At 44.0% G+C, this 17,742-nt stretch overlaps 1 protein-coding gene across 1 annotated transcript in view; it reads right to left on the bottom strand.

Moving 5' to 3' along the window:
• Window positions 1-17,742, bottom strand: part of LOC131185831 (solute carrier family 2, facilitated glucose transporter member 11-like) — a 95,022-nt gene that overhangs the window by 51,544 nt on the left and 25,736 nt on the right. Inside the window, exons 3-9 of the mRNA XM_058158735.1 lie at window positions 10,149-10,309; window positions 9,791-9,915; window positions 9,544-9,673; window positions 9,062-9,210; window positions 6,188-6,372; window positions 1,572-1,682; window positions 1,194-1,295 (exon numbers count right to left, since the gene is read on the bottom strand). Of these exons, the coding sequence (XP_058014718.1) occupies window positions 1,194-1,295; window positions 1,572-1,682; window positions 6,188-6,372; window positions 9,062-9,210; window positions 9,544-9,673; window positions 9,791-9,915; window positions 10,149-10,309 (963 nt within the window). The remainder of the gene's footprint in view (window positions 1-1,193; window positions 1,296-1,571; window positions 1,683-6,187; window positions 6,373-9,061; window positions 9,211-9,543; window positions 9,674-9,790; window positions 9,916-10,148; window positions 10,310-17,742) is intronic.

Raw genomic sequence — 17,742 nt, 5'->3', positions numbered from 1 at the left:
ACTCCAATCAGCTGTTCTTGGGAGTAAACCCTCCTCAGGCTCACCTGCTGTGGATGAGGGGGAGGGGTCTAGCTGCTCCGTTTGCCTGGGCATGGAGTCAGGGCTGGGGCAGGGAGATGCTCCTTCTTCTGCAGTTTGTGGGGGCATGGAGCCAGGACTTGGGCCGGAAGGCATACATTCCTCAGTGTTGGGGAGCAGGTAAGAAGGCCCCGGCTGCTCTGAGGGCGGGCAAGACACAACACTAGGCATACCGAGTTCCTGCAACTGTTCTTCATATGTTTTACCCTCCAGTCCCCTAATCATCTTTGTTGCTCTTCTCTGCACTCTTTCTAGAATCTCTACATCCTTTTTACATTGTGGCGACCAAAACTGAATGCAATATTCCAAGTGTGGCCTTACCAAGGCATTATAAAGTGGTACTAACACTTCATGTGATCTTGATTCTATCCCTCTGTTTATGCAGCCCAGAATTGTGTTGGCTTTTTTGGCAGTTGCTGCATACTGCTGGCTCATATCTAAATGGTTGTCCACTAGGACTCCAAGATCCCTCTCACAGTTACTACTATTGAGCAAGGTACCACATATCCGGTACCTGTGCATTTTTTTTTTTGGCCTAAACGTAGAACCTTGCTTTTTTTACTGTTGAATTTCATTTTGTTAGATAGTGCCTAAGATCTCTAAGATCTTGGTCTTTAAGAAGAGACTGGACAGTCACTTGTGTGAAATGGTACAGGATCTCCTGCCTGAACAGTGGGTTGGGTTAGAAGGCCTCCAAGGTCCTTCCGGCTCTATCCTGAATGAGTTTGAATTTTGGTGGAAACCTTTGGTGAAAAGCACAAGCTCTTTTTTAACCCCATCTTTTAAATTGGTAATGGACTTTTATTTTGCTTTTCTATCAATCTATTGATAATCAGCAGATGACAAGACTAAGATTGGACACATGCATGAATACACATATGCACACACATATAAAACAGCATTAGTATAATTAAAATTTAGATAAAAATTAGATAAAAATGAAGAAACTAGTATCTGTTAAGTAAAAACCTTTGTGACAGTTTGTGGCAAGTGGGACAATAAACAGAAGCCTTCTAAAGATAATACTGTGCTTAGAGAAAGGTGAATTAAAAAAGAAGAATTGTCCAAAAGGTGTTAATCCAATGAGTCAGGAATTAGCCAGGTGGAGTGCTTACCTGGAGAGACAGAGTGATGACGAGGAGGGCCAATGTGAAGGCCATCATCCCAAACCCGCCCCACAGCAGAACTCTCCGGCCCAGGCGGTCAATGATGGAGCTCTGAGGGCAAAAGAGATGGTCACTTGTAACAGAAGCTCACCCCAAAGGAATCTTGCCGCACACACAGGAGGAGGTGAGTGAGCCTGGCCTGACTTAGTTGCCACCTCTTGCCTTAACATCTGACTGAAAGACATCTGTCTGGAGAAGCGGATGCCAATCCACCAGGGCCTCGATCCAGCTGCTGCCATCTGAGTTTTCTCTTGGGAGGCTACTTGCCTGACCCTTTCTCTTTGCAGCTGATTGTGCAAAATCAGCGAGCTACTCATCTGTACTTACACACAGGACCACAGAGGCAAATTCGCAGAGACCAATGCCCAGAGTGACGTAAGGGATGACCGGCTCTTCAAGCCTGGCAGTGCGGAAAACTTCAAAAGCATAGAAGTATATCTGGAAGGCAGAGCAAGGGGAATCATGGACTGCAGATTTTCAAGATGAAGGGTTTTGTATATGTAGTGGACAAGAGACACAGACTTTCAAGCGCCATTTTTGCAGTTTGTGCTTTTTTTTAGCTTTTTTTTAAAAAAATGTGTCATTTATAAATTGCCTTTGCTATAAGAGGCTATCCATTGTCATCGTCATCATCAAGTCTTCCCTTTAGGGTTGCAGTTATCTCATGTTGCTGAATAGCAAAGCTTTTCCTCAAGGCTAGTTTTCCTTTACCTTTTGGCAAACTGTTTATTACAATATAAAAGTTGAATATGCCTGAAGTTAGATGCTCACATTCACAGCCTACAAGCCTCCCTATCAGAGCTCTGGAAAATCAACTTGTACCCCGAGAAGTCCAAATTAAGTTCTGTCTTCAAGATTCTGAGGCATCTTGGTTCAGAGACACTTGGCGGAATTGCCAAGCAGATGAGACCAGACCTATTTCCAAGCTTAAAACAACCCACTGAAAAGGATTGGTTTCAACCAGCCCATCTCTTGTTACAAGTACCCATTGGGTGGTGGACAAAGTCTGGTTTATTAGTCCCTAATTGTAACCCTAATCCAGCAGCATTAATGGTGCCTTTATCAACTTCGATATGGAGACACAAAATTGGTAATGCCAAAGCATATATGTACTTTTCTGAAAGTCACAGAACCTTCTCAATAATAGATATACTTTGAGAGCTGTATGTAACAAAATTTCTTTTCAGTATATGCTGACTAGTGTACATTCAAAGTGACAATAAAGTTATTCTAAGTCTAAGTCTACTTTGGATTTCTAAGAAGCTCAGTATGGGAGCCAATAAAATGGAGATATTACAAAAACCTTTTTCAGTTCATAACCCAGTGACTTTAATATGGAAGAGGCAGGATAGAACTTATAGATGGAGGCTAAAAAAGGAATTAATAATTAAGGACTAAAAAGAAGCTGAAATAATATTTTGAGATTAATTTAAATAAAGGCATGGAAATAAGGACACTGAGACACAAGTAAGTTTAGGATAGGACAATTTGGACTGCAAAATGGCAAATTAAAAAGACAAAGAGAAGAGAAGGAATTTAAAGGGAATAAAAATAAAAGAGGAGGAATCAAAGAGGCATCCAGAAAGAAAAAAAAATCTCACAAAAAAATTAAACTTCCAAAAATTTTCCATGGTAACAATTAAAGAAATGGAAATAAAAATAAAATTTGCTAAACAGAAAAATTTTGAGATAGCAAATAAGCTGGGAAAATGGCTAACTTATAAACTGAAAAAAGTAAAAAGAAAATGATATTAAAATTACAAAATGGAAATGCTATGGTAATTGATAATATAAATTATGCAAAAAAGGGGCTCAGTGGCTCGGCAGTTAAAGATGCTGAGCTCGTCAGCTAGAAAGCTGATAACCCAGATTCAAGACCTGAGCACCGCATGGGGGTGAGGGGGCTTCTGTTCTTGCCCCAGCTACTGCCCACCTAGTAATTGAAAGCATGCAAATGTGAGTCAATAAATTGGTGCCCCTTCAATGGGATGGAAACAGCATTCTGTGTGCTTCAGTGCAGTCATGCTGGCCCCATGACCCAGTGGTGGGTTTCAAAAATTTTTACTACTGGTTCTGTGGGTGTGGTTTGGTGGGTGTGGCATGGCTTGGTGGGCATGGCTTGATGGGCGTGGCAGGGAAGGTTACTGCAAAATCCCCATTTCCTCCCAATCAGCTGGGACTCGGGAGGCAGAGAATAGATGGGGGTGGGGCAGTCAGAATTTTTATTACCGGTTCTCCGAACTACTCAAAATTTCTGCCACCGGTTCTCCAGAACTGGTCAGAACCTGCTGAAGCCCACCTCTGCCATGACCCCAGTAGAGTATTCAGACAATGCTGGATCCCTCATTTAAGAAATAGAGATGAGCACCTTCCTCTAGAGTTGGAAACAATTGGACATGGGAAACCTTTACCTTTACCTTTACCTTTAAAATTGCAAATAATGTTTCATCAGTATTATACAAAATGTTATGAAGAAGAAATTCCTCTGGCAAAAATAAATATTGAAAGAAACAAAATTTACCAAAGTGAATGAATAAACAGCTGATGAATGGATCTATAATAATAATAAGGGAAATCTATGAGAAAAGGCTAAAATAGGGAAAGCTGGCCAGGAAGAATTGCCAGCCTTCTATTATAAATATTTTGAAGGCTACCTATTACAATTTCTTTAAAAAGATGACAAAATCAATTCTGGATAGAGGAAGGATACCAGAAAGTTGGACAGATGCAAATATAGGTTAATTCTTAAAGAAGGCCAAGACCTGATCTTATTACCATCTTTATTGATGAACTAAACAGCCTATGCATCTTTAGGTCATTGTTTAGGGCAGCAACCTGTGGCTCTAAGCTGTATGCGGCTCTTTGGGCCTTCTCCTGCGGCTCCCTGTCAGATGATCCCACCACTGGGTGGCTCCTCTCCTCCCACTCACTCCTCGCCTGCCCTGACAAGAGAAGGGTGACTGCAATGGATAGAGACTCGTTCCGTATTGCAGAGTGAGAGCGAAGCACCCCTCTACTTGCCTCTTTTTCCGGCCCTTATTGGTACTGTGCACAGCGCGGCCACTAGGGGAGATGCGTGACTTTGCTCTGCACCGAGAGACTGGCTGGGCCACCTGGCTGCAGCTGATGCTGCATGCTGTAATGGGCTCCAGGAGGAGGAAGAGGAGGGGATGCCATCTCCCCTGCTGTGCAGTGCACTAAGTTTAAGTGCAAGAGCAACAAGCAGCCACAGGGGCGGTGAAAGGAATATGGGGAGACGCGTCCCAGCTGGTGTCTCGGGATGGAGAAAGTCACACGTTTCCCAACAAGGACCGGAAAAAGAGGCAAGTAGAGGGGCACTTCAGAGGTGGGTTTCAGCAGGTTCTGACCAGTTCTGGAGAACCGGTAGTGGAAATTTTGAGTAGTTCAGAGAACCAGTAGTAAAAATTCTGACTGGCCCCACCCCCATCTATTCTCTGCCTCCCATCTGATTGGGAGGAAATGGGGATTTTGCAGTAACCTTCCCCTGGAGTGGGGAGGGAATGGAGATTTTACAATATCCTTCCCCTGCCACGCCCACCAAGCCACACCCACAGAACCGGTAGTAAAAAATTTGAAACCCATCACTGGGGCGCTTCCCTTCTGCTCTGAAATATGGAGCAAGTCTCCATCACCTCCACTGCCCTTCTCTTCTCAGGGCAGGTGAGGAGTGAGGAGGAGGGGAGGGCGGGGGGCGGGCAGCCAGCTAACAGAGAGCCACAGCAAGGGTACGAAATTAAATCATTTGGTAAGAAGCACCCAAAGAAGAAGAAAGAACATCAGAAAAAAAAACACCCAAGCCTTGCCTGTTTTTGGAAATGGTTCAAGAGGGAACCTGTGCGTGTGTGCGCACGCATACACACATGTGTGTGCACACGCATGAGAGAGAGAGAAGAGGGAGAAAAAGAGAGGTAGACAGATGAGAGACAGAGAGATGAGAAAGAGGGGAAAAAGAAAAAAATGAGGGAGGGAGAAAGATGAGAAAGAGAGGGAGAGAGAGAAAGTTGAGAGAGAGAAAGGGAGAAAGATAAGAGATGAAAGATGAAAAAGAGAGAGGGGGAAAGAGAAAGATGAGGGGGAAAGATGAAAAAGAGAGAAAGAGATGAGGGAGAAAGATGAGAGAGAGGGATGGAGAAAGAGATGAGAGATGGGAAAGATGAGAGAGGGAGAAAGAGAGAGAGGAGAAAAATGAGAGAGAGAGGAGAAAGAGATGAGAGAGGGAGGGAGGGAGAAAGAGAGGGAGAAAGAGAGGAGAAAGGGAGAGGGAGGGAGGAAGAGAGGGAGAGAGAGGGAGCAAGGGAGAAAGAGATGAGAGAGAGGGTGGGAGAAAGAAAGAAAGAGAGGGAGAAAAAGAGAGGGAGAAAAATGAGAGGGGTGGGGAGAGAGAGACCTGTTTAAAAGAAAATACCTGAAGCCACAAAACCTGGGTAGGTGTGGCTGGGAGATGTCATGTGACTGGGTGTGAATGAGTGATGTCGAGTTGGCTTCGCCCACCTAGGTTTTGTGGCTCCCAGTGCTTTGTTTTCTGTGGGAAATGGGCCCAAGTGGCTCTTTGAATGTTTAAGGTTGCAGACTCCTGGTTTAGAGGCAAGGATTAAATACCATTATAAAAAAAGTTATGTAAAAAACTAATTTGAAAAGGAGGTGTGAAAATATGTTTTGGGGGTCCTTGGGAAGAAATGGAAATATAAGAAAGTTAGTAACTGTCCCTGGTCCTGTTGAATGCCTTGGGGTTAAAAAAAAAAGTCTAGAAGATCTGGGCCAAATTGCATAATTCCTCTCTTCTTCCTTCTTACGACCACTTGCCTATGTATGGAGCACCAAGAAGAAGGCATAGTCCTGTTGGCTTTGTCTACAAATAGCAACATCAAAAAAGGGAAGGAAAGGTCATTTCTTAACTGTTTCCAAATAGTATTCTACTCAACTGCACTCAGGCCACAGAGCTGCAAACTCGCGACCAGCAGAATGGCGATAAACAATGGCCATCGCAAGCTGGGCTGTCTCACCACTTCCCAGATACTCAAGTTCTTGGAGCCTGCAATGGCCATCTCTTTCAATGCCTCCTCAATTTCTGTTTGCTGATGTCTTCCACCCCAGAGGTCTTTCATTGCTTTGGGGGAAGGGAGAGAAAAATAATTCAAATGTTCCAAAAAACATTTAGCTGATTCAACAAGATAAATTTATGTAGAGTTAAATGTGTCATCAGTTTCAAATCACTGTGCAGCCACAAGAGACCCAAGTTCATCTCCCTGTAAATTCCTTTGATCCTTATCTAGCACCAATTTGGCTTGACCATTAGTAGATCAGATTTTTGTGTATTTGCTGAATAAACTCTTAGTTCTTTGAACCCGTTTCTGGTTTCCTGTGCCTGATGTTTATAGACAGAATTGGAACTGACTTTTGAAATAGCATCATATTAGATCATTTGGATTTTTTTTTTAAAAAAGCACATTTTATATACTGTTATATTTGTGGAAATTCTGAATACCTACAGAATTAATCAGATTTAAAAAGAAACACCTCAAAACCATGATAAAGTTTTAAAGAAAATTTCCTTGTACTTTTTTGTAAGATTTTGTAATCTGGCAAGTAATGCTCCATATTTAATACTGTGCCAAAATGGGCTTCAGGTTATTCATGGTTTCCAGCAGATTCAATTGCTTATCTTAAGCAATTTGGCAGGCCTTGGATCTGTCGTGTCCCACTCCTCCGCTGACGGCTGGGTCAGGGAAATCCGAATCAGGCGTGCCTCTGCAGCTCTGCCAAAGTCCTAGCAAAGTCCTCAGGGCAGGCAGGAGATCAGAAAGTGACTTCAGCAAGGTATGTTTAGACTTTGCCTGACTCAGAGAATGCCAGAAAGCAGATCCTTTATATAGGCCATGAGGTGTGGCTCCATGACTCAGCACTTATCCAGGCCTGCCCCTCCCTTCTGTTGCCTCCGCCTATCAAGTCTTCTGACGCGAGGGTCACTCCAGTCGGCAGCTGTTGGCAATAGACCTCCCTCAGGCTCACATGCTGTGGAGGAGGGGGAGGGGACTAGTTGCTCCATTTGCCTGGGCATGGAGCCAGAGCTGGGGGCTGGAGATATTTCCTCCTCTTCAGCCTGTCTGAGCATGGAGACAGGGCTGGGGCCGGGAGGCATACTAGAACATTCCTCCGTGTTCGGAAGCAGATAAGCAGGCCCCGGCTGTGGTGAGATTGGGCGAGACACAACAGGATCAGTGGTGGGTTTCAAATTTTTTTACTACCGGTTCTGTGGGTGTGGCTTGGTAGGCGTGGCATGGCTTGATGGGCATGGCTTGATGGGCATGGCAGGAAAAGGATACTGCAAAATCCCCATTTCCTCCCAATCAGCTGGGACTTGGGAGGCAGAGAATAGATGGGGGTGGGGCCAGTCAGAATTTTTACTATGGGTTCTCTGAACTACGCAAAATTTCTGCTACCGGTTCTCAAGAATTGATCAGAACCTGCTGAACCCACCTCTGCCCTGGAGGGGGAGGTCCCAAAAAACTAGCGGAAAACAAATATCAGCTCAATTTTCAAAAGGAGTAGAGAAAACTAACCCTAACCCCCCTCCCCCCGGGTGGGTGGGATAATTTAGTCTCTTAATTTGACTTTCTGAGCTGCAGTTCTTGCTTCGCTGAGGCACCAAAGATACTTAACCCTGGTCTCCATTTTCATTTGCAGAGCCCTGTTGCTCCAAACACCGGGGCATTTTCAATACTAAAACTGCTTCAAAAATACAACCCTTTCATACTTTCTATTTTAGCCAGGGGGTAAGAGGGGCAAACAGGAACTGCTTTGGAGCTCCCCCTTTCTGAATCACTGGCATCCATTGCCATTAATGGGGATTTTTCTCTTTCCTGAAAAGCATTCCTGACAAACACTTTCAACTTTCCTCCTTAAAAACATACTCAAGTTTGAGAATAAAATTAAGAGAGATGCTGCTCATAAACTGCAGCTTTCCCCACAGGAAAAGCGAGTTAGCAATTTGTCTGATCACCATAATTTCTGGCTTTGGCATCATCAAAATCCCAATTCCTTCCCTCTCTCTTAGTCATAGGTCACTGATTATCCCTTTTGTGTCCCTTTAAAGCAACTCCTGTTTCTCCGAGTCCGTCTTATTCCAGAACTGAAGGCAGAAGCCAAGGTGTCAGCAATGCAGAATAAAGTGGAACCGTTACTTTTCTTCTTCAAAATTCTTTGGATGCAACCTACAATTCTATTTGACTTTTTTACAGCATGATCATGGTGATGATTCTTAATAATTTTAATCAAAGACTGTTAATTGTATTCTACAATATTTTTATTACATTATTACCAAACCAGACACGCCCAAAGTCTGTGTATCTGATTTTTGTTTCCTAAGTAAAACCTATTGGTCTCTACTTGGTTTCATGGAAGTTTTGTTGATTTCCATGATTCAAGTTCAAGACAATGTATTGATATTTCAAGTGAGAGGAAAGCCAACATAAAAAAGCAGGGCTGCCCGTGAGCCCACTACCACTCAGGTCTCCACTGAAAAGGACACCAACAGGTCTCCACTGAAAAGTTGTGATTGGCCTGGCTATAACTGGTTCATCACTGAATGTGGTAATAGTTGTCTTTTAAGTATCTCTTTTCTGGCCTTATTTAATTCTTCTTTACCCACATCATCCTTATTTATGTTTTTATTTATTAGTCTCATTTATATGGCTGCTCTTCTCATGGAAAGCAATTCTGGGTGGCATAATGGTTAAATGGCCTCCTTTAGCTTTAGAACAAAGAGGTTCTTTCCCACAGGAGAAGACATGTGTCACCTTTTCGGCAGGCATCAGCATCCTTCCTTTGTATCAGGAGGTACGGGGGCGACTCTGGGAAGAACGGCAGCAGCAGCAGCTGCAGCAGGGCTGGGAAGCCGCACAGGGCCAGCAGGAGGGGCCACAGGGCCTCGGTGCCTAAAAGGTCTCTGAGGCGATGGTGGGGAGAGGGAGAAAGAGACACAATTTTTCTCTCTGAAGGGATTGGATGACAAAGTGAAGGGGGTGAAGTGGGCATCATCTCTTTGACCAAAGTGCCCTTCCCACCATTGCAGCCTGAACTGAGGACCCCTTGAGAACTTTATTCCTCAGAGGGAGTTTTCATATCAGTCTAAAGGAAACGAGAAGACCAGCTTTCTCTTTGGCAGAGCAAGTGGGAGACCACAGCCCAGGACAGCCAAAATTGTTGGCCTTAAATGGGAATGGAGGGTGGGAGGGCAAGAGCTTGTCTGGCTGGATAGGCACATGGGTGGTGAGCTTACCTTAAGCCCAGGATTTGCCCCAACGCTTTTCCAAGGGAGAAAAATATGGCTGCTGTGGTGGTGGCCAGGCCTCGGAACTTCTTGGGGGAAATTTCACCGAGATAGGGCCCATGGATATTGAGGCAGAGTCCTTCAAGAGAAGAATCACTGGAATTAAAAGGTCTCCCCCACATACCTGTCCCTTCTGATTTAGGGGATGCATTTGGTTTCCCCGAGGTCAGAAGTTGGCCCCTCCTTCCCATCATACCTGCACTGATGCCATAAAGGAAACGGCCCATTAGAATAATTTCAAAAGACCTGGCCATCTTACTGGAACCAATAAGAAGAGCTCCCACGATTATAATAAAATTACTGCAAATTAAAGTTTTCTTTCTGAAATAAACCACAATCAGGTGTTAGTTAGAGTCTCCAAGCATTGTGTATTTCCCACTGTTGAGTGATTTCTCTGTGACTTCAAGGCTTTCAGTTCTAATTTAAGGTGAAGAGGGAGGGAAAATGAGAACTCTCCCAATTATATAGTCACCAACATCAACATATGTGAGAAAATCTCACAGCTATAAGACAAGGGGCCATTATGCAAACTTTGTTTTGAGGAAAAGCCATACTTTCCGTATCTCACAGCCAGTGATCCGCTCCATAAACAGCCCAGAAGTCCCCCCAGGCAGTAGATGGAGATGATGAAGGACCACAGCACAGCCAGCCTCTCTGGCGGGAGAGACACACCATGTCGCTGTAGCCACGTCTCATTGATGAAACTCTTGATGTCCTAAGAAAACAAGCAAGAGTGTGTTCAACTACCAGGCTGGTTGCAAATCTTGGAGGATAACACAACCTGAATCAGTTTTTCATGTATTAATTTACATTATATAAATCTTGATAACCTGGGTAATTCATGATTTTTTTGTTTGTTTTTGTTTTACATTTATACCCCGCCCTTCTCCGAAGACTCAGGGCGGCTTACAGTGTATAAGGCAATAGTCTCATTCTATTTGTATATTTTTACAAAGTCAACTTATTGCCCCCCCAACAATCTGGGTCCTCATTTTACCTACCTTATAAAGGATGGAAGGCTGAGTCAACCTTGGGCCGGGCTTGAACCTGCAGTAATTGCAGGCTTTGTGTTCTTAATAACAGGCTGTACCAGCCTGAGCTATCCGGCCCCTAATGAGTATATTGTGTCAATACAGGAAATGGCTTAATTCAATAAACAAGTTTTTAATTTTTTTATTGATGATATACAATAACCCCAACATACTGCAAGGTCTGGCCTCATACATTTGAAATTATACAATATAAAACAACATATAGATAATAATTAAACAATAAAAACTTACAAAATTGTATATTAATACAGTTTAGGTCAATGTTAAATTTCTTGTCTTCAGAAGGTGTGAGTGCTCTATCACTGGAGGCTTTTAAGAAGAGACTGGACAACACTTCTCTGGAATGGTAAAGGGCAGGGGTGTCAAACTTGATTTCATTGAGGGCCACATCAGGGTTGTGTTTGATCTCAGAGGATGAGATGGGTGTGGCCAAGGTGGGAGTGGCCAGCTTGAAGTCACTTGTGTCGGGGGCACCTGTGATGGCCTGAGCACTCAGCTAGTGAAAACAGGCTCCTGATCTCCATTTTTGGTTTCGATGGCCTCTTGCAGCCCTCTGCCAGTGAAAACGGGGCTCTGTTTTCACTGGCAGAGGGTTGCAGGAGGCCATTGTGGCTAAAAACGGGGCCAGAGAGGGCCTCATGCAGCCCTCCTGAGCTCCATTTTTCTGGCAGAGGCACGGCAGGACGGTCCTTCACTGTTTCCAGGGCGGCCCCACCAGCCAGATCTGGGCCCTGGGCCTTGACTTTGACACCCCTGGTATAGGGTCCTCCTGTTTGAGCAGGAAATTGGACTAGAAGATATTTTGGCCACCTAATGAGAAAGAAGGACTCACTGGAGAAGAGCCTAATGCTGGGAAAGATTGAGGGCAAAAGAAGAAGGGGACGACAGAGAACGAGGTGGCTGGAGTCACTGAAGCAGTAGGCATGAGTTTAAATGGACTCCAGAGGATGGTAGAGGACAGGAAGGCCTGGAGGAATGTTGTCCATGGGCTCGCAATGGGTCAGACACAACTTCGCAACTAACAACAACAAAAAAAAAGGTCCAATTTCAATTCTGATAGTCTGTGTTCTATGTTCTTAAATCTAGACCACATAGAAAAATATTGCTTGAATATTTCTTTGGAAAAACATTCCAAAGAAACATTATGAATGTATCTTTATTATTAGGAAGATAAGTTTCTTTTCACTTATATAATGCTCTTTGGTGAGACTGTGGCACTTTTTTTAACCTTCTAAAAGTATATATTCCATATTTTAAAAATATAATTTAACATCATATTTACATGTTTGTTATATTATGTCCCAGAATTGTCTTAACAAGTCTGAAAACTCAAAATCAAAATGGAGCTATAGTTGGGAAAGACAAAATCATATGAATCTGAAATTTGTGATTTGGGCAGTAAAAAAATCGTATATAAATTTTTTAAAAAATATTCTTTGGGCAGTCCAATAAACATTGAACAATATTTTCTGATGAAATAACTTCATTCTTAAAAATTGAACCCATTGGTTTTCCACTAGTGGATATTTTAATTCCTCATTCCACATTTCATATATAGTACTTCTTCTAAACTTCAAAGAGTTTTTTTTTTTACTTCCATGTAAAATGAAATGAAATAGTTTCACTTCAAATTCAGTAACTATCAGGGACTTATTTTTAAATTAAATTTATATGCTGCTAATCTCACCAATAGGATCCTAGGACTTGAGGTACCTCTGAAGCTGCTAAGGTAGTTACAGAATTACAGAACAACAGAGTTGGAAGAGACCCTGGAGATGTTCTAGTCCACCCCCCTCCCCCTGCTCAGGCAGTAGACCCTATACAATTCTATACAATAGAATAGAATAGAATAGAATTTTATTGGCCAAGTGTGATTGGACACACAAGGAATTTGTCTTGGTGCATATGCTCTCAGTGTACATAAAAGAAAAGATACGTTCATCAAGGTACAACATTTACAACACAATTGATGATCAATATATCAATATAAATCATAAGGATTGCCAGCAACAAGTTATAGTCATACAGTCATAAGTGGAAAGAGATTGGTGATGGGAACTATGAAACGATTAATAGTAGTGCAGATTCAGTAAATAGTCTGACAGTGTTGAGGGAATTATTTGTTTAGCAGAGTGATGGCCTTCGGGAAAAAACTGTTCTTGTGTCTAGTTGTTCTGGTGTGCAGTGCTCTATAGCGTCGTTTTGAGGGTAGGAGTTGAAACAGTTTATGTCCAGGATGCGAGGGATCTGCAAATATTTTCACGGCCCTCTTCTTGATTCGTGCAGTATACAGGTCCTCAATGGAAGGCAGGTTGGTAGCAATTATTTTTCCTGCAGTTCTAATTATCCTCTGAAGTCTGTGTTTTTCTTGTTGGGTTGCTGAACCAAACCAGACAGTTATAGAGGTGCAAATGACAGACTCAATAATTCCTCTGTAGAATTGGATCAGCAGCTCCTTGGGCAGTTCGAGCTTACTGAGTTGGTGCAGAAAGAACATTTCTTCTTAAAAACCTCTAGTGATGGAGTACCCACAGCCTCTGGACAATTTTGTTTTGTCAGTATAGAGGAGCAGTCTATTTGATTATTCTGTCCCAGGCAGCTGATGGTACCTAGTGGGGCTTCAGAGAGAGCTTGCAATTATTGTGCAATTTGGTTGAGGCCCTGATGATGGATTGGAATGAACACATTGCCTACTTGTGGGGGTCGAACAAGAAGACGTCCAAGGTCTCTTCCAACACTGTTATTGTGTATTCTATATGACAAGGGCCTTCGGCCAATTTGTCCCTGAGCATACTATACATGTCTACACACCAGTACACAAAGTATGAGGAATAAACAGGGTGAACTAGAAATTCAAGTAAACGAGGGAAGATATGATATTGTTGCCATTAAAGTGGTGTGAAACCCATGAATGGAATATGCAGCTAAAGGGATTTAAATTATTTAAAAGAAACAGACCAAATAAAAAAGGAAGTCGAGTTACACTATACAGTATATAAAAAATAACTACAGCTTTACAGCAATGAAGCAGAACAATAATGGAAACCATTTTGAATGTATTTGGGCTAATAGAAAAGGGGGGGGGGAAATGACACTGCCATAGGCCACCCCACCAAACTGTAGACCCAACCAAATAGAGGAAATAGATGCACTTTTTGCTAGTCAGTTAACAAAGGAAGCACATCACAATAGTAATCGGGGACTTTAACTATCCTGACATCAACAGGGAAACAAACTCCACAACAAGTGGAAGATCAAACAGATTCCTGACAAACCTAACAGACAACTTTCTCTTCCAAAAAGTAGAGAAGGGAACTACGGGGTCAGCCATATTGGACTTAATTCTCACTAACAGAGATGAAATGACAGAAAGTGTTGAAGTTTCAGAAAGTGTTTGAACCTTGGGTGGGGGGAAGTGATCATGCAATATTGGAATTCAACATTATACAAGCACAAGCAACAGAACAAAGTCAAGCTAGAATCTTGGCTTTGAGAAAGCTGATTTCAATAGACTTAGAGAGAGCTTGAAAAGGATTTCATAGATGAGAATCCTCAAGGGGAAAACAACTCAAGAAGTTTGGGAAATTTTGAAAAGTGAGATTGTAAAAGCCCAGTCTAGCACAATACCAATGAAGAAGAAAAATAACAGCTGTCAAAAACAATCAGCATGGCTGCATAAAGAACTCTCTGATAAATTGAAAGACAAAAGGGACAAAAAACTAAGGCAAAATATCATCTCTATAAAGAGAATTCCAAACTCCATCAACACTCGTTTTATTATATTTCCTGACTATAAGAGTCACAAATATATGAAGTCACTACAGGTAGTCCTCAACTTACAACAACAATTTGAATCAGAATTTTGGTTGCTAAATAATTGGTGGTAAAGTATAACTGCATCCCTTAATGACAGCAATCTCTGTAGTCTCAGCAGCCATTGTTATCTCCTTCCCACAGCAACTTCCTGCTGGCTTCCTACCATAAAAGTCCATGGGGAATCTGGCAGGAATCTGCAACTTCCAGGCCCACATTTAGGCAAATGCCTGCCATGCTGGGTGGAGAGGATTGGGGAAGGTGTGCAAGAGGCTCAGTGTGAGTTTAGAATAGAATAGAATAGAATAGAATAGAATAGAATAGAATAGAATAGAATAGAATAGAATAGAATAGAATAGAATTCTTTATTGGCCAAGTGTGATTGGACATGCAAGGAATTTGTCTTGGTGCATATGCTCTCAGTGTACATTAAAGAAAAGATACATTGGTCAAGAATCATAAGGTACAACACTTAATGATAGTTATAAGGTACAGATAAGCAATCAAATCATATTAGGAAACAGTCAGTATAAATTGTAAGGATACCAGCAACAAGTTACAGTTATAGTCATAAGTGGGAGGAGATGGGTGATAGGAACTATTCTGGTTTTGACAGTGAAGGGATGGATAGCTTCACTTACCATTAGGTCCTCTTCACCACTACTCCTGCTGGTAGCACCTGGAGGGGACTCTCTAGCCGGAGTTTCCTCACCTTCGTTTGAGGGGAGAGGAGTCCATGACTTGCCGGGTGAATCTCCCTGGGTCTGGTGGCTTCCTTAGGATTCTTCTTCCCTGGGATATGGAGGGGGTCCGAAGTTGAGGGACCAGTGCAGGTGCCAGGCACTCAGATGCTCTGTGCCCATGTTGATCACATCGGAAGCATGTGATCTCGTCCCCACTGGTGCTGGTTGCGGTGCTACTGCTGGTCTTGCAGGGGCTCGGTGGCCCAGGCTTGTCCTGCCCTCTCGAGAGTAGGTTTCCAGTGCAGATGGTTCTCTAGGTCCATTGGCACGATTAGCTTGTACCAGTCCTGTAAGTGGTCCGGAACCAGTCTAATACCACAAGCTTTTCTAAGGTCTTGGTCTAGAACCTCTTTGAAATGGTGGATGAGAAGCCACTTCAGCCAGTCCCTCAGCTTTCTGGCCAGTCTTCTGAATTCCCAAAGTCTTTTGGGGGCCAGCCGGCTTGCTTCAGGGCTTTGATCTGAGCCTCATCTTCTTGCCTATCCTCTAATTGGGCCCACAGTATTTGTAGAAACTCATCTGTGTTGTCCACTCAGGACCCCCCCTCATCATGTAGTTGGGCTATCCAGTCCACTGCATCCCCCTCTTTCATCTGATCAGTGATGGCGGATACAATGTCTTGGTCAGTTTGGTATTGCTCCCCATAACAGTTGATGTGGGACCAGATCTGATTGAGGAAATAAGCTAATATCCCTGGCGTTCCACCAAAAGGTGCTCTGAACTGTGGTGGAGGAGCGGCTGGGGGGGGGCAGAGGGTTGAGCCAGTGCCAGTGTCAGCACTGGCATCCATTGGCATTGCACCCACCCCTGGCTGGGGTAGAAGGCCCAGCCAGGAGGAATCTGATTGGTGGGTGGCAGCCTAAGGATTTGCTGGCAAGGAGGGGTCTTGGGTCTGGGCAGCCCCAATGGTTCTACTTGCTGTGCTGTGCTGGACTGTTCCAGCGGGCCTAACTGCTGTGCCGCTCCAATTCCTGCGGGATCCATCATTCCAGTAGACCGGGCCCAATGGGGAAGTCTGAAGCACGATCTGCTCTGCATTGAGTGAAATGAAGCCAAAACTCTAGCCAGAGCATCTGCAGCTCCTGGGTCCAGAAAGGTGAACGTGGGTTGAGCCAGGACCCAGCCAGGTTGGCCAGCAGGAGGTGGTTATGCAATGCTACCCATGCTGAGTTGATCAAACTGCTCCTGTAGGCCCACAAGTGACTGGCTCTGCAACGATGGCTGGAGAACCCAATCTTGGGAGTCACTGGGCTCCTGATGTCTCGTTTTCCACTTGGGGGGCCTGAGTATGCTCTGCTCTACTTCTCCCGCCTGAGATTCCTGCAGTATTACCCCGATCTCCAACTCGGGATGGTGTGGCTCCTGGAGCTTTGTCCCATATGGAAGGATCCGGTTGAGCGGCTTGCCAGAGTGCAGGCTCTTTGGGCTGGGCACTCTGTTGGCATTCCACTTCAGCGGCCTCTGCTGCTAGCACCACAGATTTGGAAGGGGAGTAGATGGTCTCGAGGTGGATCCTCCAACCAGTCCTGGTAGTTCCCTCCATGGTCACCATTTTCTCCTCCATCTTCTCTGAGTCTTTATCTGACTTTATCCTAAGCCCAGGTATCAGGTCGGTGCTCAGTGCTCAGGACCCTGGAGAGCACCCCAGTGATCAGGGAGCTGGGTTAAATTTTTAAAGGAGATTTGGGTTAATATCAGGGTTCCAAGTAATACCCCAATGAAAGAAGACTCCAAGGCTAGCAATTCCTCCAAGTTCCATTTTATTAAAGATTTCATGTTGGCACATCTAGGAAAACCGAATCTGAAAGTTCCTGGGTTTTCCCCACTCAAAAGAAAGTCAAAGATCCATCCCCTGCACCCACATGTCCATCACATGGTCCAATCAATCCATTGTCCCAACTGGAGACAATCCCTAGTCACTCCTATCCAGGTGCAGGCTGAATGTCCTTGACTCCCAGAGAAAAGAATGTTGTTATGGCTATATCTCCACCTTGCAATTCCCCCTCCCGTTTTCCCAGGGCACTAAATGTGGCAGCCCTGAAACTCCAAAGAAAAAGATGGCTTCCAGGGCTGACACCTGTATCATTTGGGGAAGGGTATACATGAATGTGGGTGTTGTGGCTCCAGTGGGGATATATGGGGGTCCATGACAGGTGCCGTGCAGATCAGAGAGCTCACAAGGGTACAAGGGTTGTGTGCCGCATGTGTTGTGGGGGGCCTGTGGTAGTACACAAGAGGCACCATGCAGGTTGGGGAAGTTTCACAAAGGTGCAATGAGGATGTGCAAAGGTTTGTGGGGTGTGCAAATGTCCAATGTGGAGCTAGCACAAAGAAGCTAGAGGAAGGTGCACAGATGGGGGTTATTTATCCCCTGCAACTTGGCTTCCTCAATGATTTTCTAAGAAAGCCAACCAGAAAGTTTGCAAATAATGAGCAAGTGATTGCAGTGTGCTGGGCAACCAGTTGAAAGTGCGCAACGGTTGCCAAGCATCCAGATCATGATATGAGATTATGGGGGTGTTGGAATGGCCAGGCCTCCA

This window comes from Ahaetulla prasina, chromosome 15 (genome assembly GCF_028640845.1).
Source record: "Ahaetulla prasina isolate Xishuangbanna chromosome 15, ASM2864084v1, whole genome shotgun sequence".
NCBI lineage: Eukaryota > Metazoa > Chordata > Lepidosauria > Squamata > Colubridae > Ahaetulla > Ahaetulla prasina.
Note: the sequence above shows the minus strand (reverse complement) of the source record. Positions and strands in the feature narration are given on the sequence as shown.